At 46.6% G+C, this 24,720-nt stretch overlaps 8 protein-coding genes across 8 annotated transcripts; 3 read left to right on the top strand and 5 right to left on the bottom strand.

The window, feature by feature from the left end:
* Positions 1-1,476: 1,476 nt before the first annotated feature.
* TREMEDRAFT_74572 (uncharacterized protein) lies at positions 1,477-3,303 on the top strand. The gene is made up of 11 exons (XM_007006880.1): positions 1,477-1,735; positions 1,791-1,988; positions 2,113-2,182; positions 2,226-2,242; positions 2,287-2,355; positions 2,396-2,405; positions 2,450-2,565; positions 2,733-2,752; positions 2,803-2,865; positions 2,956-3,044; positions 3,133-3,303. Exons 1-11 carry the CDS (start codon positions 1,503-1,505, stop codon positions 3,163-3,165), a joined length of 918 nt encoding a protein of 305 aa, XP_007006942.1. The 5' UTR covers positions 1,477-1,502; the 3' UTR covers positions 3,166-3,303.
* A 120-nt stretch (positions 3,304-3,423) lies between these two features.
* On the bottom strand, positions 3,424-5,346 carry TREMEDRAFT_64655 (uncharacterized protein; the record flags this gene model as incomplete). Its single annotated transcript, XM_007006813.1, has 4 exons — positions 3,424-3,715; positions 4,096-4,250; positions 4,523-4,686; positions 5,004-5,346. 4 exons carry the CDS (start codon positions 5,344-5,346, stop codon positions 3,424-3,426), a joined length of 954 nt encoding a protein of 317 aa, XP_007006875.1.
* Positions 5,347-6,205: 859 nt separating this feature from the next.
* On the bottom strand, positions 6,206-7,913 carry TREMEDRAFT_64654 (uncharacterized protein; the record flags this gene model as incomplete). Its single annotated transcript, XM_007006812.1, has 6 exons — positions 6,206-6,368; positions 6,426-6,430; positions 6,526-6,766; positions 7,044-7,204; positions 7,418-7,566; positions 7,766-7,913. 6 exons carry the CDS (start codon positions 7,911-7,913, stop codon positions 6,206-6,208), a joined length of 867 nt encoding a protein of 288 aa, XP_007006874.1.
* A 471-nt stretch (positions 7,914-8,384) lies between these two features.
* Positions 8,385-12,614, bottom strand: TREMEDRAFT_11606 (uncharacterized protein; the record flags this gene model as incomplete). The annotated part of the gene is made up of 13 exons (XM_007006587.1): positions 8,385-8,459; positions 8,603-8,737; positions 8,822-8,866; positions 9,072-9,295; positions 9,567-9,606; positions 9,649-9,656; positions 9,698-9,705; positions 9,765-9,785; positions 9,832-9,886; positions 10,088-10,951; positions 10,996-11,623; positions 11,662-12,021; positions 12,240-12,614. Coding segments are annotated over 13 exons (2,838 nt in total), but the record flags the coding sequence as incomplete, so codon positions are not given.
* A 2,097-nt stretch (positions 12,615-14,711) lies between these two features.
* Positions 14,712-16,302, top strand: TREMEDRAFT_72237 (uncharacterized protein). Its single transcript, XM_007006879.1, has 5 exons — positions 14,712-15,144; positions 15,208-15,317; positions 15,474-15,599; positions 15,648-15,676; positions 15,877-16,302. Exons 1-5 carry the CDS (start codon positions 14,958-14,960, stop codon positions 16,163-16,165), a joined length of 741 nt encoding a protein of 246 aa, XP_007006941.1. The 5' UTR covers positions 14,712-14,957; the 3' UTR covers positions 16,166-16,302.
* A 2,431-nt stretch (positions 16,303-18,733) lies between these two features.
* TREMEDRAFT_57589 (uncharacterized protein) lies at positions 18,734-19,976 on the bottom strand. The gene is made up of 7 exons (XM_007006694.1): positions 19,896-19,976; positions 19,721-19,782; positions 19,565-19,592; positions 19,450-19,490; positions 19,180-19,292; positions 18,940-19,085; positions 18,734-18,895 (listed from the first exon to the last, which is right to left on the bottom strand). Exons 1-7 carry the CDS (start codon positions 19,906-19,908, stop codon positions 18,885-18,887), a joined length of 414 nt encoding a protein of 137 aa, XP_007006756.1. The 5' UTR covers positions 19,909-19,976; the 3' UTR covers positions 18,734-18,884.
* A 205-nt stretch (positions 19,977-20,181) lies between these two features.
* Positions 20,182-22,023, top strand: TREMEDRAFT_74570 (uncharacterized protein; the record flags this gene model as incomplete). The annotated part of the gene is made up of 4 exons (XM_007006878.1): positions 20,182-20,205; positions 20,427-20,975; positions 21,128-21,474; positions 21,688-22,023. The coding sequence occupies 4 exons, from the start codon at positions 20,182-20,184 to the stop codon at positions 21,851-21,853; spliced, it is 1,086 nt and encodes a 361-aa protein (XP_007006940.1). The 3' UTR covers positions 21,854-22,023.
* Positions 22,024-22,202: 179 nt separating this feature from the next.
* On the bottom strand, positions 22,203-23,452 carry TREMEDRAFT_33717 (uncharacterized protein; the record flags this gene model as incomplete). Its single annotated transcript, XM_007006618.1, has 3 exons — positions 22,203-22,411; positions 22,761-23,005; positions 23,289-23,452. 3 exons carry the CDS (start codon positions 23,450-23,452, stop codon positions 22,203-22,205), a joined length of 618 nt encoding a protein of 205 aa, XP_007006680.1.
* Positions 23,453-24,720: the final 1,268 nt, after the last annotated feature.

The following is a 24,720-nucleotide window of genomic DNA, read 5'->3' as shown; positions in this document are numbered from 1 at the left end:
CGAGGGGGCCAGGATTTTGAGGTTGAGGAGGCCTATTGAAGTCAGCATTTCACTTCTGATGATAAAACAAGTACTCACAGCTCAGGACGAACAGGAGAACAGTGTCGAGTTATAGCCCAAGACGAGCAGAATACGTGTCGACGTATTAGAACCCCGGGGGTGGTGTTGTTGAAGAGTAAAAAATTTTTTGGCCGGGATGTTGGTGGCGAAAATGATGATGATGACGAGAACCTATGACAATCAGATTTTTACATTTTTCGATGAGAAGAGTACTCACAGACTCGCAGAGGCCAGGAGAACAGTGTCGAGTTGTTGAGAAAGGCTGAAGATGTCCTGTTGAAGAGTAAAAAAAGTTTTTCTGGCGAGATGGTGAAGTGGCGAGGATGATGATGGCGAGATGGCCTATTGAAGTCAGATTTTCACTTCTGATGATGATACAAGTACTCACGGACTCGCAGAGAGCAGTAGAACAGCGTCGAGAAGACGAGAGAATACCACAATTGATATTAAAAGAGATATAGCGATTTGATGGGTGGTAGTCAGGAAGGGCGCAGTTGAAGAAGCGAAGGGCCAGAAGTGGATGAAAAGTAGTCGTAAAAGAGTGAGAAGAGTATCAAAATGATCCTTGAGACGAGTAGAGACAGTGTGTGTGAAAAAGAGCGTGAGTTTAGTAGTAAAATGACGATAAAGAGATTAGTGGTGGTGAGGACAGGTTGGTAGGTAGCGAGCAGACATGTCGCGTCGTTGTGGTGGAGTTCGGCGTTACTGAAACCCCGATCAGTGGCGAGTTCATGTCCGTCGCGTGGTCGGCGTTTTAGTAACGCCGGTGGTACGTGCCTGACTACCCTGAGTGTGGCAGGTTGTGCCCCGATTACACTGGGGTTGTGCCCGAAGTGGCTCTCCTCGAGTTAATATTGCTACATCCATGTCGGCGACGCCTGTTGTCATACCACTGCGCCCCTCTTGGCGTAGACCATCTCAAGATCAAGGACTAGGACGCACTGCTTTCACAACCACGTGTTTTCATAAAAATGGATTTCAAGCTCCTCCTAACACAACCACTCACTTTTCTATCAATCAAACTAAGACTCCATAGTATAAAGAAGCCTGAGAGGGGTGTGCATGAGGCGAATGTTGATGATGCACGTGCGGACTTATTTGCCAGAATGTCCACTCTGACACCATTTTCTGCAGAATCCCCTCACCTGCCACAGGACTCAGATGCCCCACCGTATCCCAAGTGAGAGTTACCAAATTTGCGACTCAATGGTGTTACTGGCTATGCTCATAAAGTACGAGTACGAGTACCCTACTCCCTGTGTGCAGAGCATGCCGCCATACTCGTTCACTTTGCGGCACAACGAGTGATCGACGACGATGACGTCACATTCCACCCACTCACACTTTGGTTGTCTTTCTACTGCACTAGAGTACTACTGTATCTTCTTCCCACACACCACATTTCATCTAGACCACGTTACCATCAGATCAGAATCGACGCCATGTCCCCGCCTAACTCTGTTCCTGACCAATTCCGTCCAGGATTTCTTCCTCCTTCCGTCGCCAAGCAGATGCAGGACAACAGTCCCGGACAACAACGTCCTCTCACACCTGCTCCTCTGGATGATGTGTTGGCCGATGGCACAAAGTACAAGCCAGCTGGAAAGTTACAGGGGAAGAAAGCAGTGGTGACCGGAGGTGATAGTGGTATTGGACGGGCTGTCTGTATTCTATAGTGAGTGATAGATGACGAAACTACTCAGAAGAGGAGAAAGCTAAAGGGTTATTAGTGCATTGGAAGGAGCAGACATCTTCCTTCATTGTCATCCTGCAGAAGAAACAGATGCTCAAGATACCAAAGAATATATATCGAAAGTTGCCCCCAATGCCAAGGTGGAGCTTTGCGCTCAGGATTTGAGAGAGGAGAAGGCGTGTTTGGAGATGGTTGAGAAGATCAGGAAATGGTCAAGTGGTTCGGTGCATATTCTGTATGTGCTCAATTCTTATATTATCCTGGACCATACTCATCTACATACATTTAGTCTGTTTCGATCAGTAAACTAGAGAATTGAGATTGAGCTTTCGCGAAGGGGGAGAGAAGCTGATGATTAGCGTCAACAATCATGCAACTCAACAAGAAGTCCCAGCCATTGCCGATCTGTCTTCCGAACAATGGCGTCATGTAAGTCAATGTGGCTTCTCAGACGATTAGCTGACCAGATTAGGTATTTGATCTCAACATGTAAGAACCCCGCACGCATGTTACCGAGTAGTGATTGACAATAGTCACTCGTTCTTCTACCTTACCAAGAATATCCTACCCATGATGCCGTGGGGAGGAAGTATCATCAACAAGTGAGATTTTACTCTTTGAAGATCAGAGCTGATAAAATAGTGCTTCTATCGTAGGTCGCCTGTTCACGAAGTCTAGTTCGTTACTGAGACTACGAATCCCTTCGTTGGACATCCGGGATTGTTGGATTATACAGCTACGAAAGGTGCGATAGTGGGGTTCACTAGAGCTTTGTCGAATCAGATTGTAAAGGAGAAAGGTGTGAGGGTAAAGTGAGTTGACTCTCAACCTTGCCCCTCTCTCTTTTGGATGTATCTCCTTACGTCGCCACTAGCCCCTGCTGCTTTGCCTTCATGTGAGAGGTGACATCTGCCGTTCATCTTAACCTTGATGGGGATGGATTGTTAGGGAGATATGTTGAGCAGTGACTAAACATCAGTGCCGTCTGTCCAGGACCTAGTAAGCCCTCTTCAACTCTGTAGGTTAAGTACAACTAGCTGATCTTTTAGTTTGGACACCGTTGGTATCTGCGACCATGACGAAAGAATCTCTTGAGAGTTTCGGTCTCACGAGTGAGTTCCAGCCATCTATTATGTATCATTATCACTCACCGCCCACCTTCCGCTCTAAGTCAAGACGGTGAAGAAAGACTGATGAAATAGCTGCCATCGGACGAGCTGGACAACCTGTGGAAGTAGCGACCGCATTTGTCTTTCTCGCATCGGCTGATTCTTCCTATTTTACTGCTCAAGTGAGTGTTTCTCCTTTGATATTTCCTTTACAACAAAATCAAAGTCATCTTGAATAGATCTGACAGGCTGTCATAACTGATTACATAGTGTTTTCACGTCAATGGTGGACAGCCATACTGAATGTTGGAAATTATACAAAAGCACCGATACTCATTCATTCGAAATTAGATTAATTCGCAGACGAACATTCAGACCATTTGCATAAACAAAGAAGTAAGATTGGAGAATGATATTCAAAAACACATGCATTGTTATATATAAAATACAACATCCATATCCCCATATACCCATGTAATGTCCTTTTTTCTTTTCAAAATGATAATGATTCATAAAGCCCAAAGTGATTCGACCTGGAAGAAAAAGAAGAAGAAAAGAAAATCAGACAGCTTCAACAACAAGTTCAAGTTCAAGTTCCATGTACATGGTTTCACCATCGAAATCCTCACCGGATAATGCGGCTCCGAGTTTATAACGTTCTCCATATTCTGTATCGTAAACGTAAAAATTAGGTGTGGTATTTGATCCATCTTGGTTGAAAAATGTCATAAAGAGTTGAGCAGGTGTAGAAGATGTGATTGATTCAGTCGTCCAAATGGGTTGTTGAACGGGATAACCATGTGAAGTTTGAGGTGTTCGACCGTCTGGATAAGCTCCGGTGAAATAGAGGTAACTGATGTATAGTTAGTTATGGTTGTTGTCAAACGTTTTGCAATCATATATCACACACAAAATATAAAAAAGGAAAGAGGTTGGAACAGAATTCGTATGATGGAGGAGTGTAACGAACATAATCATCATAATGGGTAAAATAAATATGAGAATCGGTATGTTTAACACCAGGGTTGGTTTCACGAAGGAAAGTAGGTGGAATGATCATAGAGATTGTTGCTATGACAGGAAGTCGGTAACAAGATAAAATTGAGATAATCGAGAGTAAGATGAAGAGAGGTGAAGGTTGGATAGTCGGTATATGGACATTTCATCTTGACCAAGAGGTTGATCGTGGAAGATTGTATCAAGAAAGTTGAAGGGGAAAACAGAAAAACTTACATGGGACCACCAGGATTATTAGGTTTCATATTATTCGAACCTCCATAATTCGTGATGACCGAAGCTAAATTATAAGGATAATTCGTAAAGTGCATGAATTGTTCAGGACCATCTTGGTCCCAATAAACCTTTTCAGCTCTAGAAGGGTCGGTAGACTGAAATTATCAACGATCATTCTTCTTTTCATTCCCATTATATGAATCGTCACGTTCTGTGAGATGTGTGAAGATTATGTAGATTGAGAAGGGGTTCTTCGTTGTCATCGTCAAAGACATGAAGACGGGAGGGGTGGGGAAGGAGGGAGATTCATCGATTTCATGTGTAAAAGCGTGAAAAGTAAAGGGAAATTCGATTAGTCATCAAAAAATGGAGGAAGATCATACGAGGAAAAAGAGAATACCGGAACTGATAATACAGATGAACTTACCAAGACAATCGCACCCTCATCGACGGATATATACGCTTGTGAATCGTATGGTGTTGTACCATTGGAATCTATAGCGTCTCGTTTCCTACCTGGAAAACCAAGTGGAGTCGTACGGATATAGCCTGTCATAGGGTCTACTTCGTTGGATCTTTTAGCTAGGTGGGCTGTGATGTTAGTGATATTACATCTTCTTTTTGTCCACTAGGTTCTCCGGACATCGTAGACGTCTCATGATATGATGATCCATCTGCCATGGACATATCTGAAGTGTTTTGGTCCGTTCGCTCGGGGACAATGAGATGGTGGGGTGGAGCGGAAGAGAAAATTGGTGGGGGTGGTGTATCAGAGAAGAATAGAATGGTGACCGTCGGGGGGAATGAATGAGACATCTGACGGCCGACGGGATGTTGGCGAGAGATAGAAGTGAAGGGGAATGGGAGGAGGGGAAGATGGGAAGATGAAGGAACAAAGAAAAACTCACCTCGAGTACGTGAAGGATCATATTTCCTTCTTGGAGCTTTCGGAGGTAAACCTCTTGATAACCTTTCTGCATTACTCAATCTACCTTCTTCTGCTCTTTGTTTCAACGTAGAAGTAGAAGTAGTAGGAGTAGTATCTTCTTCTTCTTCCATCCCTTTCAAAGTAGGTATCGTTTCCTCTGACCATTGATTTGACGTATGTATCATTTCCTCTGTCCATTCTTTCGACATAGGTATTATCCCCTCGATCTTTTGTTCCACATTGGATATTCCATCATAGGCTAAGACGATATCGATAAACCCTAAAATACTTAATCCCATAATGAGAGTGGCGCGATTTGACATATTAAACATTTCCTTCGTTGATCGAGTAAACCGACAATTGGTCTGAATTTCGAAGGTCAAAGTTCAAAGTTCGAAATTCTGATGAAGTAGGTTGTATCTTGTTTCTATTATGAAAGAGGAAAGTGGAAAGAGTGTTGCAATATACAATACGTGTAAAGTGGGATTCGTTAGATTTTTTCGTTAATGTAAATAGCGTGTTTGGTCGTTATTCAAAGAGAGTATAGAGTGAGGTTGAGTTTGATCTGGTAGGATGAGGAACCACGAATGATTGGATCATACTTATACCTGCTGATGATCATGTCATCGTATGAAAAAGTCAGTTATCGATGTTATCGAAGATCGGATAAGTGCCGGATCAATGTTGGGGCGCTCCACTGGAGGGAGTATCTTCTGAATCAAGGACATGATATCTTGATGCAGGTTGTCAGATGGATATCAGAGCTGAAGTCGTGCGAGAGTACAAGCGACGTCAGAACGAAAGGTGAAGAAAGGGTGAGAAAGTCAGTGATGCAGAGGGGAAGCGGAAGGACGGATCTAGAGAAGGAAGCCGAGTACGGAAAGGGAGATCTACTGGCACTTCCGGCACGTCAAATATCAGTGTCGAATCGCTCTAATCGTTCCGTCAATGACCATCATGATCCCAATGTACTTTAGATGACAAGGGCGACAATGACGCGACGAGAAACAGCCTGCTGTCTTCCTGGGAGTGCGGTCCGCTCGTGCATGGCTCATGACGAAAGACGATAAGGATAAGAAACAGTCAAAAGGGCGAAGCAACCGGACCCCGGTAGCTCCTTGCTCAGGGAGCCCTCGTCCTCTAAGGATGGACAGAGTGGACGGAAGATCCCTGAACAACGAGCTAGGCGGGTCTGGAGCCTGTGTTCCGAGTCGGGGGGTCGAACCCCGATCTACCGCGTGAGAGGCGGTTATACTGAGCCGTTATACTAACTCGGACGCTGTGTGGGGCTCGTACTCGCGCACCTTCAATAGTTGTTATGTTATGCGCAACTGCTGAAAACGGCCTTGAACATCATACATTTTCCACATAGCCGTGTTCAGACTCGGCCAATCTCACGTACTCTAGCTGGTCTACAGCCCATTCCCACCGCCTGAAATGTACGCATCATACTACTACTAAACCGGTCGGGGCAGGAAGAACAAAGTATATATAGAAGTCACCTGATCCTCAATTTGAAAATCATCATTCTGCTCAGCGCCTCCAAGCGTATAAGGCAGGTCATCGACATTATCGTTGAAGATCCAATATCCATAACTGCTAGTAGTCTCGTCATTGTTGAAAAAAGTGGAGATGACATCTCCGGGAAGATCGGTTGGGATAGTCCAAATTGGGATCTGTTCTTCAGAGCCGTACGCTTCCTCAGTCGAGGTAGAACCTGAGCAACCCCCAAAGTAGACCGAACTGAGGGTTAGATTGTACTTTCTTGAACATATCCCATGGGAAAATTCTATGGAACGGAGAGCAGTGAACTGGCAATGATAAAGACCTAAGTGCAACAGAATCAGGAGGAGAGGAGGGAGTGAGAGGGAGTATGTTCAGGATAAGCAAAGAGCGTCAGAGAAGCGATGACCAGGTCAAAGTGGGAGTAAGAGTGAAGTCGATAATTCGTTTTGGGAGACATTCATATGATTTTATGGGTCGTAGAATAGAAGATAAAGCACGAAGACCATAGACTCACGCAGAAGGCCGTCCATCATCGTGTATGATAACACCGTCCTTAGGCGTCCGCCAGACTCTTGAGCATAGATACCGTTCATTCTCACCATCGTTGAAGGTTATGGTCTGCTCGGATCCAGCTTCACCAAGTGTGAACACCATGGCGGCATCTATGTTGGTGGTCTATTGGTCAGCTGCGACTTGGTAATAAGCAAAAGCGAGAAAGTATTATCGGTGAAAGCTTGCTGACATGATCAAGCAGCTGATAACTGGGAAATTGAATTGACAGTGATGCGGAAGGTCAAAGCTGAAGGTGAATCAGAAAGTGAGGCAGAAAGAGTAGAATGAGGAATGGCATGAAGTGGAAAGTTCAAAGGCATTCAGACACAGACTCACGAAGTAAAAGACATCACCGTTGAAACTGTAGCTCAAATAAGATGTATCCACCGTCGGATCTCCCTCGCGCTTTCTATTCCCCTGTCCAGGCGGGGGAGAAGCTTGGATGATCGCTTGTCGAGCATCATCCGATACTCGGCTGACGAGGGCTGCCGGTCAGTAAGGAGTTGTTATACGTTCACCGACCAGTTGGCAAACAAGAGTAATCTCTCACAAACGGCTTGAAAATGGCGTGATACACTTCGAGGATACCAAAACGATCCCTCTGCCGATTGCTCGAGGATACTCGATCTTTGAGACTTGTTGGGATCGGAAATTACATCGAGAGTGCAGAGAACAATAACTCACCATGAGTAGCCGTTGGATCGTATCGTCTCCCAGGAGCCAAGGGGGGTAACCCTCTTTTGAACCTGTCCGCGTTGGTCATGCGTTCTTTGGCGAGTGCACCTCCGAAAGTAGACACCAATCCTAGGGCGAACAACAACGGACGGATCATACTGACGTGCAGTATTGAAAGAGTGGATAAGTAGAGCAATGCAAGTCGTACGCGAAGAAGTATCGAGTGTTTGATCCGTAGAGGGAGAAGATTGTCAGAAAGAATGTGGTGTAGAAGACGAGTGAAAAGATGGTTACCGAGGATCATGCTTATTCTTCATGCTAATTTGTGTGTTTGCGACGGTGAATGACGGCATTGTGAAGGATGTAGGATGGAGAATGAAGCTTATCGCACTTTGTCAAAAATCTGAACAGGTGAGATAACCCACTTGGTGGCCAAGAGCGGGTGAGTCACCGCGTGATCTGGGAGTACGACTGTTTCTCCATCTTCAATTCATACAACGCGTCTAAATGCTAGATGTGACACAGTCTAGATGATCTGAGACTATGAGGTGACCAATGAAGTTTGAGAAGCATGATATCATCATTATCGTGAAGTTGCGTCTGAGGGAGGATCCTCAAATCCTGCTTGAAGCTCAACGACCTTTTCGTGACATCGCGCGGCGATGTCTTGATTTTTGACCACTGATTTGATCGCGTGTTGTAGCTATCTATCAGCTTCAAACGAATCGGATTGAATCGACTTTTTTTGCGTGAGGATGCCGCGTCGTGGGAAAGGAGAGGGCGCGATGCAAGGAAAGAAGAAAAGTCAAAAATGTTGTGAAAAGGGTTATCAGACAGACCACTCACATGGATCAACTTATCCGCACCCCATAAACGTGCAGTGTTCGCGTTGACAGCGGCGAAAAGACCCGAGACGTCCTCGCTGGCCAGAATGTCGGGTTCGGCCAACCTGAGTATAGCGATGGCGATTCGAAACAGGGACTAAAAGTCAGCCTTACATAAAAAGGACTTCCGACGACAGAGGATATCGCAGGATGATACGGATTTGGGGGCAGATCTACTCACCGCATGTCCTTCTACGAAGAAAACGTCCCACACTCTGAAAAGCGTCTGATGATTAGCCATTTGAGGTCAGATCACCACCACGCCGTTCTCAGCCATCATGGAGTAATGGCAAAGACATGAGTCAGGCCAGCCGTTTGACATGGCAAAGTGTTGGTGACAGTTTCTGCTTCAGCGAAGTAGAATAGTACCAGGAAGGGGTGTGGGAAAGCAGGGTACAAATATGATGGCGCGGGAAGGCGCGAATGCTCACCTCAACAGGTAAACAGTCTGTGAATAAACTCAAGAACCAGCCAAATGTCAGACTGGCAAGGTCCAGACCGACTTCCGATAGCTTTTCGTCAACTTTTGGAAGATGTAACGCCACTAGGTCGGAGAGGACGGCTTGATCCGCTCTTGAAGCCAGTAGAGAAGGAGCGAAGAAATCTGTGGGGAGAAGTCGTTCGATGATGGACAGTAACACCCAGTATGCTTGTTCTGGTCATCAGTGTTGATTCACGCTTCGTGTCAGATGCATAGATGTTTCATGACTCATATGCAAACAGTGGGTTGATTCATGTCGAGGAGGTGATTCCTGAACATCCTACCACGGCTCCGGGCGAAAGAAAGTGGAATAGGTAGAAAGGCTGTGACGAACTCAAGAAGAGGACCGGATAGTGGCAAGAGGTGTGAACAGCGAAGAACAAGAGGATGAAATTTCAGTCTTGAGGAGGGTAAGGAAACGATCTGCAATTGGGTAACAACTCACCTTCATCCGAATGCGTCAGAAGGAGAGTAGCAGCAAGCATCTACTCATGAGTTCTATTTCCTCTGACAACTGAGAGACCAACATTCATTCCTGACATCAGCATCATCAAAATTGTGCGGAGAGAGACTAACCTTGACAACTGAAATACAAAGAAGAGACGTGTCAGCTCTGACTCTTTTGGATATTTGATAGGCTCACTAGCCGACGGAAGGATTATGCCTCTTTGTCAGCTCGGATTTGATTGCTTTGAAAGTCAGTTGCTCACCAAGAATAAGCAATCAGTACTCTACGTAGTTTGGCCACGCCAGGTCCGTCTCCACCTGTACATGTCAGCTCAGCTCAGTATTCCCGACTCAGCTCTGTAACCCGAATGCAATGAACGTAATCAATGCACCGGGATTGAGAAGTGATGGGGTGACCAAGGTGATACACATTATCAGGACACAATTGGCGAGATGATGGTATTCAGTAGCAGCTCGATGAGGGTACGGAAGGGAGACGGAAAAAAAGCCAAGACGAACCAAAGAAAACATTTCCAGGAAAAGTCCTCCCTACATCTTTCTCGATCTCTTTGTCAAAAGGTCCCACATCTCCTTCGTGCACCTTGAGTATTTCCCTATATTCACCCGGCACCATCAAATCTTTGGCTCCTGAACATTCGGCCCATATGTCGCTTCGATATGCCAATGGAATACCTTTCCTTACCAGCGCGGCAAAGGCTTTCCAGTCTTCTTGTCCATCTTTTGCCAAACCCATCTGTGACAGACCTATCAAGCCCGAGCCCCATCTTAAATCTTCTGACAAAGTGCCTGACGTCTTGGTCCCATTGGGGAGCTGCGAGCGGGATTTTGATCGTTTGCGTAAAAACGCATCCCATTCGGCTGTTCGTTCCTTCTGTTGAGCATCGTGCATATCTGTGAGTCTATCGAGGAGAGAAGAGACGGTACGCCTACTATCAACAGGTCGCATGGTAGTGGACGTGGTAGCGGTTGTCAGAGGTGTGGATGTAGCAGTGGAGTGAAGAGAGGTTGAGCCTCTAGTGGAAACTGTGAGAGATTCTTTGGCGGTTATTGGTGCCGTAGGATTAATGACGAGGCTAGGAGGTGGGACTGTACGGCCACGGTCAATGGATGATCGAGATACAGCTGGTATTTGGGCTGAGGTTGGAGAGGCGAGAGGAACATCGAGGGACATCCGAGGGGACGGTTGTTCTGATCTGGTAGAATCGAACGATGGTCTAGGAGAGGACTCCGACCTCGAATCTACGTCTTTGCGACGACGGACCCAACCTTCTTCGGTCGAAAGTACGTTGCCGGTCAAGGAGGCAGGAGCTACAGCTCCTGCGGCGCTGGCGTCCTTGAGCATGCTTGCGTGCTGAATGTCGTCTGTCAGTCAGCTGCATGAAGTAGGAAACACCAATAAAGCTCACATATGAAACCGTACCGATCCGTTAAGGGTGTTTCCCCATTGTCAAACCTCGTAGCTGTCTTAAGCTTGGTCGATTGGAAGAAAGAACCTAAATTTTGTCTCGAGAGTACCATCGTAGGTGGACGCGCATCATCAGGGACGATCGATGAAAGTTCCACTGATGGTGGTGGGATCTCTGCATTCGGTGACGTTTGGACTAAGGGAGAGCTGTCGGAAAGCTGAGGAGCCGCAAGTGAGGTCACTGTTGGCAAAGATCTACTATGACTCGCCCTGCTCAGCAGGGATGGTCGACCGATGTCTTCACCCATGGCTCTAGCCCGCATAGTAGCGGTGGAGACAGACGACAGGAGTGTACGTCCAAGAGAAGCTGTGGCAGCAAGCGCCTGGTCTCCATATCCTCGTTCGCGGGTTGGAGTAGCATTGGCCAGATCGGGAGAAAGCTGGCTGGCGATAGAAGTAGCTCGACTACGTGATAGATCTCGTGATTGCCGACGCCCGGGAGGTTCACGAGCCACTATACCTTCATCACGAGCGTTGGAGACGAGTGAATGAGCCAGGTAGGCGATGAGAGATTTTGACGAGACACTGGTCGGTACGAGGATAGAAGAAGGGTCAGGGGTAATGATTCGCTATCTTGTCAGATGAACCCTTTGCCATCAAAACTCACCGTCGCCAGGAAGATTGCTTTGAAAGCTGGTGAGCTTCCCCCGTCACCTTTACGCCAAGCGTACTCATCCTCTTCCTCGGGAGCTTCGTTCTCCTCTGGTACCCCAGCCGGCGCTGGACTTCCTATGCCCAGACCGAAGGAGGCGATTGATCCTATACTCCCTTTGCGAGGTCGACGAGGTTTTCCATTACTCCAGACCCATAGACCAGATGTCCATGATGTGCGGTTGTTCTTCTTTCCTTGTGCCACAGGGGTCGACATGGGGTCTGGATCAGGCAAGGGCGCATGAGTTACGGGAGGTGAAGCAGTGGGGAGGGTAGATGTGTGAGAGAGCAAAGGAGACTTGGTTCGGCGGGATGTCTGAGAAAGATGGGAACGAACCGATGGAGCTGGAGAAGAGGAGCGTATTGATTGCGCGATTGATGATATGGTCTGAGGAGGTACAGGTGCATTGAATAAAGAATCCGGAGCAAGTGAGGAAGAAAGGGCGTCGGCAATACCATCATGTATTGACAGCTAAACATGAGTAAAGACTCGTGGAACACGTTGGAAGAGCTCACCTGATCTGCAGTCTTGACCGGATGAGGGTGGGCTGAACGAAGAACCTGATTCTCTTCTTCCAACCGGGCGATCTCCTCTTGTAACTCTCGGATGGCTCTACTCAACACTCGCAAAGGATGATCGGCCATCTCGGGCTTGACGTGACCAGGAGGGGAGGGAGGGAAGAGTGGTGTTTTACTGTCCGGATCGTCTATGATTTGAGACGGACTCGACTGGGATGAATTTTTAGGGGTCAGAGAGGCGGGATCAAGTGAAGGATGTGGTGAATGTGAAGCAGAGGGTTGGGCGGATGATTGGGAAGAACCGAAGAGTGAGAGATATTCGCTGAGCTCAAGATCGGACATTAGATCGAATCGCTTGTTGACGATTACTAGCTCTTCCTTACTGAGACTACTGAAGAGAGTGCGAGAGTGTGTCGAGCTGGAACGAGTGATATTGAGGTGTTCAGCTTCCATGATGGCCTGAGCGACCGTCGCCGGGGAGCTGAGTGTGGTCTTGCTTTCCCGAAGGTGTGAAGCCTCAAGACCGAGTAATTCTGCTTCTGCATTCTGAGTCTTTCTCCGAGGGGCAGAGATGGTGGCAGCGTGTGGACGACGAAAATGGCTGGAGGAATCATGAGGGTGAGGGGCGAGAAGGGAATATGACGAGGTACGACGTGCCGAGGGATGTACGGCTGAAGAGAGAGGATGTTCGGCTGATGATGAGGAATGGACTGAAGCCAACAAGGGGACGTTGGGCTCGGACATGATGAGCGAGATGGCATGAGGGTGATGTGTAAGTCAAACACATAAGTAGGTAAGTATACTTATTGGCTGCAAAGGGGTCCAAGGAAGGGAGGTCAGGAAGGGAATGTGGCAATCCAAGCGAGTGGCAGTTTCACCTCCCAACCCTCCGGCTGGTGTTGAAATTGTCGCCTAACTTACTACTTATATTCGCTGATCAGCCGCTGAACCATTGGCGTCTTGAAGAATTGATATTCATTCTGAACCCTCAGCTACCCACAGAGCTTTCGTTGTATGACGTTGAAGTTGTTCACTCACGACAATCGTTCACAAATGGTCCTTCCTCGTGCCTGACCGTTGGCATAAGCTCATGCATCTGGAGGTCGGAGTGTGTCCGCGGATCCGCGGTACGCCGCAACCCCGAGTATCATGATCAGGGTACCCAATAGTAGCTCCCGGTAGCTGAGTGTCTGCAGTAGGACCACCATCTCACTAGTGAAAGACTGAGCGATCCGATGAATCACTCAAAACCAGAGAGTAAGTCAGGTGTGGTTGACCAGAGAAGGGTAGGTGGACATATTTGAAGGATATGTTTGTATCAGCCCTTTGCGCATACGAGCGTTTCCAATGGCTGTTGGGTCTCAAGTAATATTCTATGTAGACGGACTTCTCTCGAGTCGTATCAGAGGAGTGTTCGAATCTATCATGCAACCGAATGACTCGCACCGACAAGCATGCGTGGAACGATATGTCAAGCGAGTTAAGATACTAGAGACAATGTATCAGCAATGGAGGTGTTTTCCCTGCTTTGACCGCTACTACTGAGTATCTAAGCTTCATCGGTGTCGGAAAACCCACCTTAGCCGGGAAGATGGCCGAATGATTGACACTTGATGAGTTCCCCACATATATATCGTTCTCTCAACCGACGCCGGAGCCTGACGACGGCCGACGGACCGACGCATGACGACCAGGACCTAGGACCGAGGCCCAGGCTTTTTAGTCGACCCTCAAACGTTGCTTAGTATATTCAGTCAATTCGGTCAACTCTGTCAAACCACGGAGTCAGACATCGAAACACTTCAAACCTCGCTACCATCTCATATCAACTCGATACCGGATACGATTCACTAGCGGTAATCTTATCAACGCCATCAAAAATTGTAAACTTTGAATATGTCATCTCTCATTCCACCCATTCAGTGATGACGCCGTCTGAGCAGTCGGTCTCAGGCAAGGGAATGTAAGAAGAACTACAGTAATTGTGAAAAAAAGAACGAAGAAACCTTCTATCCGCCTCTTGGCGGCACATGGCGGAAACGTTAACATCAATCATATCACCGACGATACCTACGAAGTACAATACCTTCTGAAGAACCGAAAACGTCCGAGAAACGTTCAATGTCACCCCCCTTCGGATATGTCCGTCTCTCTGGTTTAGAGCAAGTCTTAAAAAGTCATTGTGTCACCTCTTCGATTGATACCCCTGAATTCTCATGTCCGTACCGAGACTTTACAGTTTGGGGCTTTGTTCTAGTCCAAGGTGTTGAGAGGAAAACGAAAGGATACTGACTCTTTGTCCTGATGAGGTCAGTCCGAGGGGCCGAGGGACATGTGAACAAAGACGTTTCGGAAATTGTTTAGATCTCACGCTTGAGGTCAAGTAAAACAATAGGAAGTTACACGGGACCTGGACGGCTTGACCGGGATGGCGAAAGAGTAAAATTCTCCGATTGTTTTTGTTCAAATTTCGTCTTTCAGGTTTTTCAGGTATCAACATTCTGTTTCCTGCCTGTACGACCTAAGAGGTGTTTACGTGAGGTAGAGGGTCAGAGGCTTTAGGAGGAAAGAAGAGAAATGGGAGTACAATGAAGGTGTAAAGGAAACAAAAGACTGTTGGAATGTAAGATAAAGATTGATACACATTCCTTTCTTCATACCTCTTACGTTTCCTGTTTTCACGTTTTCCGACTTTGGACTTTGGACATTGGACTTTAGACTTTAGATATCGAGATGGTCAGCTTGAAAACTATCGCTTTTGGCTTCTTACTTGCCCAAGGGGCTTTGGCGAAGGTTCTTCCTCGACATGTGCAGACTAGAACGTCGGGGGGTGCTCGAGAGCTTACGAATGCCGAACGGTTTGCTAGAGGTTTACCACCGAAGAAAGTGTCGAGACTCTTCAACGCCACAGCCACACATGGTACGTGCTGTTTTTTTCTCGTCGAGCCAAGATGGTTATATGATCCTAAATGCTGATTCTTAGCTGCTCCAGCAAAACGATCCGGTCTTGGGAATGTAGGGTACATTCAGGCTATTCCGTCTGCAGGCGGTGCCTCAATGTATGCGTACTTGTCAGGTAGCAACTTCCAGCTAGTAAGTATCCTTCTTTTAATCTATCAGTGATCATTCGTCATGTAGCTATGTTTCACAAGTCATCCGATTATCATGTCTACGTTCACCTACAAGCTTCCACACAACAATGAAAAGGGCCTTCAAATCCATACTGGTCATAGATCTGACTTTTTCCAGACAACGGACTCCTCGCAAGCGACACAATTCACCTGGGCTGTCGCCGGGAACGAAGTCCCCATTTATTTTGCCGATGGCGCCGAGTATATGTGCACTCAACACTGGAGTGGTCCGGACAATGGACAGGTATGTCTGACTGATACCTGAAGATAGGTGATGAACTGACAGCTGCAGTATAATATGGAAAGTGGAGCTCCCGCAGCGTGAGTACTTTCGACTCGTCATCCATTTCCTCTTGTGCCTCCCCTATTTCCCCTGCGATTTTCTCCACGCTCATCACTTCGTTCCGGCAAGATGAGGGGGGAAACAAGATATTACCCATTCAATGGTCGAATGAGCTCAAGTCTTCAAAAAGGATACAAAGAGCATCTGTTAGGCGTTAGGGTTCCTAGCTGACAGGTAGTTCTGTTGTATTCGGCGGTTGTCCTCTCAGTGACGGGCCTCAAACTACGACAGACGCACACACTGCCTCTTATCAATTACCCAGTTGGGACATACCCTCTTTTCCTCCCGACCGTCTATTCATGGACTTCTTCAATTATGACGGCACCACGACCTACAATATGTTCTTCTTCTCATTCGATTCGGCTGGAACGACGGGTCTCCTCGGATCCGCCATATCCATTGCCGGCTTTGCGAACGCACAGAATGTTCAAAGGGTAACTCTCATGTTGTTGGACGCTCTTCCGTAGACCGAGGTGACACCTAATGTGGCGAAGGAGTAGAGAGAATCCGGTGGAGGACTGAATAGAGACTTTATGACTGCTTGTATCTTTGGGCATTCACGTTTGGTACGCATGGACAATGATACATATCCATTTCTTCAGGCTTTCATGTCAATCTTCTAATGATGAACTGACCTTATACCCTTTCAACATTATCCGTCGTTCGCCAGACTTGTTGCTTGCGGCAAATGAACAGATCACTCCCCGATCCTGGCAGCCATCCTCTTGACGGTCGATTTCTCTCCCCACCTCGTAGATATTCCTCACGGACACAAGGGTCCGAAAATCCTTCAAGCTCCCACAACCAAGTTTACCAGGCGAAAACGTCTCTGCCCGTCGGTCAGGCACCTTTAGCTCGTCCACCGGACTTCCTCCGTTGAGAATCCCAAGGACGATCAACCTCTGCCGACCAACCAGATCCCATCAACGCCAATGCCGCAACCCATAACCCGCATCACATCATTTTTGACTTCTAAACCATCATCACAAGCCGATCATCTAAGGAAGGAAATCCTAAACGTCTACGTATCTCTTTCCCAACAACTCTTCTTCTCTCACTTTGGTCTAGAATCTCCACACTTGAGTTACACCCTTTCCGTCCTCTTCATGTGATCTTCCTGTCCATTTTCTTGAACATAATCTAGACCTAAGCCACCAAACCATCACTCGTCATACTCAATCTTCGTTCAACATCGGCATCCATTGCCGCATCTCTAACCTAAACTCCGCCTTTGATCCACTGATCGCATCGCCCATGACGGATATCTGACCATTTAAGCGAGTCTTGGACCTTGGTGAAAAATTTATCAAGATATGGTCCGGATGTTCCGGGATACAGAAACTCGGAGGATTGAAATCTTTGATATTGATCATTTACCCTAGTCTCAACTAATTCCTCTTTCCAGACGTTGTGTTTTTTTCACGATAGTGGACTTGGGATGGAGGTGATGGATGGTTTTTTTTGTGGGAAGGATTTCAAAAGGGCTTTCGTAAGCCAACTACAGGGTCAGAAAAACTAATTCATAACGCCCTGTCTCAGAAAAGGGAGGACGTACTTACACCATGTGATACCTCGCCCTCGCCCTTCATCAAAATACTCAACGTTATCATCACATCACATACAGGACCCACAGTCCCTCTTCATCTTCATCTCCGTCATTCCAGCCCATCAGTTGACGTCCACCCATCGGAAATGATCTAACCTAAATGGTTTTTAACCGGGTCGGAGCTTGTCTTGGACGACACGTGAAATACCGGACCGGATTGGGAAGATGAAGCGTGGAAAGTGGAAAGATAGTGATGAAAGATCAAGTTTGACGATGAAAGATGAGGTCACAAGACTTGAATGGAGGATGGAGAATGACCATCTCGGAGGCAGATACATCTATACCCTTGATGTGGATGGAACGTATGGGTCAAGTATGATATCTAGAGATGATTTATCAATAAAGGTATGCTGGAGAGAGCTCACGTCAGACGAAGATCCAAGATTTGGAATCAGACATCAAACTAAGGATGGTTTTCTCATCAAAGTTGTCCAAGTTGACACCTCATACTCCTTCTCGGCGGCTTTCCGCACATAGTCCCGTACCTCGCCGTCAGATCATCTTGTCGATGTATGCGAATTAACCGGGGTCTCGATCATCTTGAAAAGTCTTCTCGAAGGTGAAAAAGGGAAGGTCGACAATGGTTTACCGACCTCCACTCTAATTCCCTCTCCTCTTCCAGCTGAAGACTTGACGTTGAAGGGGATCGAGTAGTAAACAGTTCTCCCACGTCACTCCCATCATCCTTTTCTCCTTCGTCACACCAACCAGTCAGCCACCCTCACCCCAAATCTAATGTCGCGAACACGAAAGGTCGTCCACTGGAGGTCCTAGACTAGCGTTGATTTCAGAGAATACGTCTGGGAGAGTTGACGACAAGGTGGATATGTTGTATATCAGTAACGTCAGCTACCTCGCAAAATTATGACGACCTCCCATTCACTCAAGGATAATAGTTCTTTTTATCAGCTTCTGACCCCACGTCAAAAAAACCAGACGACATATTTTCCCCTTTCCATTGTATCGAAACTCGAGACGCATCAGCCTTTTCGTTTGACAACCATGCCACACCCATTCAAGGAGATCAGCCAGTTCAGCAATCAGTCACACGACCAGACAAGTGGGGGAGGCCAAGGGAATGGTAGTGGATCGGGAGGCTGTGGGACGTGGACGTTTTCAGGGGATTATTATGGGCCGAAAGGGGGACAGAGTCATTGAGACTGTTCGTTACGTATTCGTGTCGGCATTGTGAGTTTTGGGAAGTTTCACCACAGTACAGCCGCTTGATGCTGATAAGGTAGAACGATCGATATCGATGGAGGAGAAGGATACTTAGTCGTAGGCGAGAATTCTCGGGAGTGGAAAGGATAGGGATGGGTCTTCTGACGGAAGTAGACAAGGAAGTTGTGTAGGATTCATTCCGCGTTAGACATAGATGTTAGAATCAGATATGAGCTTCGGCAAAACAGACCGAAAAGACGCACCTACTGGCCCAGGCTATGCATGTCGACAATGATCCCGTCCCACATACCTCGTACTCGAAACGGACCGTCCCGCCCACTCCGTGTTTTCATTCACAGATACTCGGCTCACTCCTTCGCCATTGACACGTCATAAGATTCCGCTGGGAGAGAGGCTGATCAATCGCTTTCTGCCCACATGAGCTTGATCAATGCAGTAGTATATGCAACTTACCAGAGATGAGAGCTAGAATCATGCGGTATAAGTAGTAGAAGAATGATACGAGGTAGAAACCGAGTTTGATGAAACTTTCTTTCTTATGGCCGGAGAGGGTACGGAATATTTCGGTGGCGTCGTACATATGATTTTTGGCCATGATCCTGATGACATCAGTTTTGGGCATGTGATAGACGCCTGGGTGAGGTGTGGAAGAGAGGGATGAAGGAAGGTTTGGATAGGTTTGAAGGTACTCACTTATTCACGTTATACCCCACTAAAGGTGCGTTGAGCAGGAAAGCAATGAATTGACCGGATAAAAGGAAACAGAGTGTGAGAAAGGCATGGGCGATCATCTCGGGGAGAACGAACTGGAAAAGTAAGCATTCTGTCAAGTCGAGACATAGGTAAGAAGTACATGCTCCTCGAAAAGCAGAAGAAACATCCTGTAATTTTGAGGTCCAAACGGTTATGTTTGGTGCAGAAACGAGAGAGAGAGGTGTGGCATGACAAAGGAGAAGCACTCACTTGATTGAGCTTGTTACACAAGTCGATAGGGTTGATGTAATCTGACCCGTCAATCTCCCATTCTCTTCTACTTGGATGAAGCTAGACCAAATTCAAAAACAATATGGTGACTCACCACATTCCAGGTCAGAGAACATGATGATCTGTCCGTCAGTCTGCGCACTTCACCTCTCACATATTGCAACATTACACTGTCTTCAAATATACTACGAGGTATATCACACCTAGTCACCAGATCTGAATCACCAGATGTCGATGAACTTGAACTCACAAAGAATACCATGGTGAAGAGCAATACGGCGGCCATAAGGACCGCAAAGAGGAATAACCAGCCTAATTTTGAAATAACGGATGGAATGTTGGTTGGCCAGTTCGGTCATGTGGTTGTCAAATGTAGCAAGAGAAAAAGGCGTCAGCGAGACACAACTCAGTGGACGAGAACATACCTTCTCCACCCATTTTGGCTGTGGATTGCTGAGAGGTAGTGTAGATATAGAGGGAGTGGCGATATAGCAGGATACTTTTGAATGACGATGGATGTTGAACAAAGTGTGCGTGCGACGGTGATGTGGTCACTGGTGCACATGGCATCGAATTACGTAATAGCTATTCTTGCAATTTGGTTAGGCGTGCCAAGTCTCCACCTGAGGTGCCTATCAATCAGTCCTTCACTCCCCTCCTCTTCCACTCCAATCCCTGTCTATCGGTCGTACACTCGACATTGTTATTACCATGATGAGAAGTAAACCATACGAGGTGAGCTGAGGATCCCTGTCGCTGTCTCCAATTTACCCTTCGAACCTCAGATGCCGCCTGTTCCCATCCGTCATCGCCATCGATGACGTTTCCTCCTTCCTCCCCTTTTGGTTTGTTGTCTGATCACCTTCTTCTCCTCACTCCTCCCCAACTCTCATACGGCCAAGCCTTGTTTGTGAAACTCGGAGAATAAGAACGTAGAGATCATATACTCATCTCAGCGGTCAAAACCATACCCAAAAGCCAACCCTGACGCCGGTCCATGGAAACATGATCTCGCGCCTTCCGTCACGTCCCTCGCATCACGTATATCCACTTCCCAACCGTCCCTTCTTTCACGTATTTCCGGTGGTCAAGGTAAAGAGCTTCTCCCTGCTTCCAAATCCGGTACATCGCAAGGGTTCCCCACACCGACTAGTAATGGCGGTAAAGAGCTTCTTGGTCCTACGCGACAAAAGAGGTTGAGTAGGAGTGTAGTGGAGAATAAGGCTGTCGCGGATGCTCTTGGTATAGGAAGACGGGGAAGAGAGCATGTTGTAGGAGGTAGGGAACTACTTCCTGCTAATAGAGGGAACAATGGGTTGTTCTCGAATGGTGGAACGGAATTACAGTCTTCATCGACGGTTCCCGGTGGAGTGGGAGGACCAGTTTCGGGGTTTATGAGAGGTGTAGGAGGACAGGAAGGTGTGAGAATTGTTGGGGCTGCTAAAGGTAGTGTTTGGGTGAGAGTTGAGAATTTGGCATTTGGTACAACGGCGGATGATGTTATGGTGAGTTTCTTCATTCTCCTCTAACATTCACCAAGCTGTCTATGTTCTGTGTCAGTACACATTGGCCTCATGTCGCAACTTCGTCCTTCATTTCCTCGATGAAGTGGATTAACGGGATCTCGAGAGAACGGGACCACGCTGATCAGTTTTAGTCGGCATTCTCTCCAGCTCCGATTCTCAGTGCAAAATCCTCCCCCACCTCAACCCCGGAAATCATCTCTGTAGATCTTGAATTCCCTTCTCGAGCAGAAGCGGAAATAATCGTCGGACAATATAACGGTATAGTGGCAGATGGAAATACTCTCCATGTTACTATCCTCAATCCATCTCTAAAAGAACGTATGGGTGGTATTGAACAAAACTCTTCATCTTTGAGTAGACGAATGGGAAATGGAAATGGTAATGGGAATGGAGGATTGAGAGCTGAGGCAGGGGTGTTCATACCTAGGAAGGAACCTGATCCTGCTCCGAGGGAATTGGTTGATGAGGGTATCACTGGGTGAGTAAATTGGCCTTTCTTACTTTCAAGCTCATCTTTCCAACCATCCGCGTACTGCGTTTGTCATGCATGCTTACATATTCCTCCTTCCCCGCGCTCATCCGACGTCGTAAACGTGAGATTATCTGGTCGAGTTGGTATGACCACACGATAGTCTGTAGCACGACGTCTTGTCAAGCTGATTTCTCTCGTAAGTGTCAGCTGACAATATAGGAAATTATACTCTGATCAAATCCTCGCCACTCAACCAAAAACGGGAATCATCACATTAGCCGATCCGACTTCTTCGTCATCCGCTGCTCGGAATAGAGCAGAAGTATGGCGTGCTGTTCAACCTACACTCACATTGGCACAGAGAGTGGGGGCTGCAAGGAGATAATTATCGTTGGACTTTGTGGTAGGCGGCTTTCAAACATATGACGCGGTTGATCGGTATTTTGAAATGAGGGTAGATATACCTTTTGGACCTTTACTACTTGGGACGTGGACGGTACCTCGTCGAAGCGAGGAGACAGCCCTGTGGTTTATGCATGATGCGATATGTTCTTTGAAATCTCAATGCACTAATTACCAACACCAATCCCGGACAGTGTCAAATCAGAGCTCGTGCCAATGTGGTCATGGTCAATATCGAAGAAAGTTCCGTCAAGGTTTGATCACTTCTGACCGAAAAAGCAGTGGGAAGATGCAGAATGCAGCAGACAAAATGAGATATATTACAACATTTCTCAAACCCCTCTCAAACCTTCCACCCCACCAGCTTTCTTCACCATCCTCTTCAATTCCCCAGGAGTTTTCTGCCAAACATTCTCTTTATCCTTGCTCATTGCCGTATAGTCTTCTCCATGTTTGGCTACGAGGGAAGAAAGCCAAGCGTGTTCAGAAGTGGAAGTATGTCTTTTGACAGGTTTGGAGGTGGAGGCTATACGTTGGAGTTCTGGTATAAGTCAACATTCTACATTCAAATCAATCGCATGCAGTAGTCGAGAGGACATCTTTCCCCAATTTTCCCTCAAAATCCCTGGCTCATTCTTGCACCATCTAACGCTCAAAACGACCCGAAATCAAGTAAAAGTCGGGAAGGAAAAGGGAAAAAAAAAATGGGAAAAAGCGATCTATCGAGAAGAGTAAAGGGTAGGTATTATAATTAAGGGAGCCGAGAGATAAAAATGACGTTGGAAGCAAAAGACACAAGAAGAGCGCGAGAATCAGATAACTGGAAGGATAACTTCAATGGTCTGGATTTTGATAGCGGGAAAGGAAACAAGGGGAACAATTGGACTAACCTTTCATCAATTTTGTCTCTTCCTCTCCTTCTTTAATAATCTCATCTTCATCCATCTTTTCAGATTGATCCTCATTCTCATCCTCATCTATGATGATATCCACAACATTACCTTCTTCATCCCTTACTATCCGTCCAAAACCAATTTTTACCCCTTCTGGAGCTGGTAAAGAGACTTGAGCTTTGTGTGATCGAGAGACGTTGGAAGGGAGTGGAATGGTGGGTAATAAACCTAGAGCTGCGTAACTGACCATCAGTCTACTGGACTGACACATTTCTCATATTGCTCCGTGCCAAGACCTGCTTTGAGAATCATCCTGCCATACCATGCAGAACAACAGTTTTGCGGTACGCCTACGATAGTGAGTACCATTTGGCTCACTCATCTGTGTGACTCACGAACACAAGGGTCTAAGAAAAGCGCTCTGAGAGGGAAAAAAAGGGGTCCGAGACGGGGAAAACAGGTTCAGGGAGGAAATGCAGGTATGTATCATGATGAGAGAATAGTGATAGCATGATTACCACTCACTTTTGAAAAACAGTCTTAGTTTTATCCCATCCTTCTTGTAAAACCAGAGGACCTTTCAAAGCTGGTGGTTTCCTCTTGGCTTGACGCATACGACGTTTTTGGTTCAAAGAAGGTTTATGAGTTTTTGAAGATCTAGCTTTATTTCTTTGTCTTGGGTTTGCCATCTTGTATCGTTATTGATCCTATCACTGATCAGTGACTGGGTGCTCTGGTGAAAGAGATCGTAAGGAGAGTGGGTGAAGTTGCCAGTTTAAAAGTTGGGTGGATGAGGAAATTTCTTTCCGCCGGAACTGGAATGTGGCTGTGGCGGTTTGATAAATGTGGCAGTTAAGCGAATTCCACGTGCGTGCGTATCGCAATCTGACAATTATGTCAAGTCGATGATTTTGCATAATATGAGCAGACCAGTATACAAGTGAAGTTTTGCTCATAAATGTGGAATGGATAATTTGAAGTGAAGAGTAAATATATCATGAAAAAGAGAGTAGATATCCATGAGTCCTGTGATCTATATGATAATCCCCATTATCGTCCTCCAAACCATCCCTCTATCCTCGTCGTCTTTCACCTGAATTCCGACCAGAGTCATGTTGCGCTTCATACAATTTTCCAATCTCCACATACTGGTCGATCATATCATCTTCCTCTGGATTAGCTCTTGCATGAGCGGAAAGTTGTTGCAATCGATCCCATGTAAGAGTATGAGCGTTCTTGCTTCGTTCCGGCACGGAAGTGGTAGTAGCTGGACCGGGGGTAGAGGGAAGATTTCCGGGTCTAGATGATTCGGATTGAGGGGTGGACTGTGGTTGTTGTCTTGGTTCTCTGGGACTCTGTCGAGTATGAGATGTTCGGGAGGGTTGTTGAGTTTGGTTTTGGGTTGCCTGTCTTACATTTGGAGATACGGAAAGCGTCGTATGATGAGAGGATTGTTGGTTTGATACGGTTGTGTTTTGAGATTGAACGGGAGTATGGGAGGTGGAATTTGAGGATGAGTGAGCTGGTACGGACCGAGTAGTATGTGAGTAAGGGTGAGTCCGTGAGGACGACTGAGTTGAGATGGTAGGATGAGATGTTGAAGTTTGTGTACGAGTTGTTCGAGTAGTAGATTTGGTGGTAGGGGAGACCATCTTTCTTAACTATCTTCTCAAAACCTTGAGACTCTCAGGTTCTGGAGCAAAGATATATGGCAAAAAGAAAGGAAAGTGAGATGAACGGAACGGAGGAGAACCAGGTTGATTTTAGATATATGTGTCGAAGGTGAAAAGAGGGAAAAGGACGATGATGTGTCGTCGTATGATGACAAGTCCTTGACATCCCCCTTGATCCTTCTTACCGTTGATCTGTTCCAATATTACGAACATGATGTAGGGGAAAGTTTCAACTATCAAGGTAAATGATTGTGTATTGAAGTATTACCTCGTTTTTCTCACGT

Source organism: Tremella mesenterica (assembly GCF_000271645.1).
Source record: "Tremella mesenterica DSM 1558 unplaced genomic scaffold TREMEscaffold_11, whole genome shotgun sequence".
NCBI lineage: Eukaryota > Fungi > Basidiomycota > Tremellomycetes > Tremellales > Tremellaceae > Tremella > Tremella mesenterica.
The sequence above is the reverse complement of the archived record's forward strand: the minus strand, read 5'-3'. Positions and strand labels throughout refer to the sequence as shown.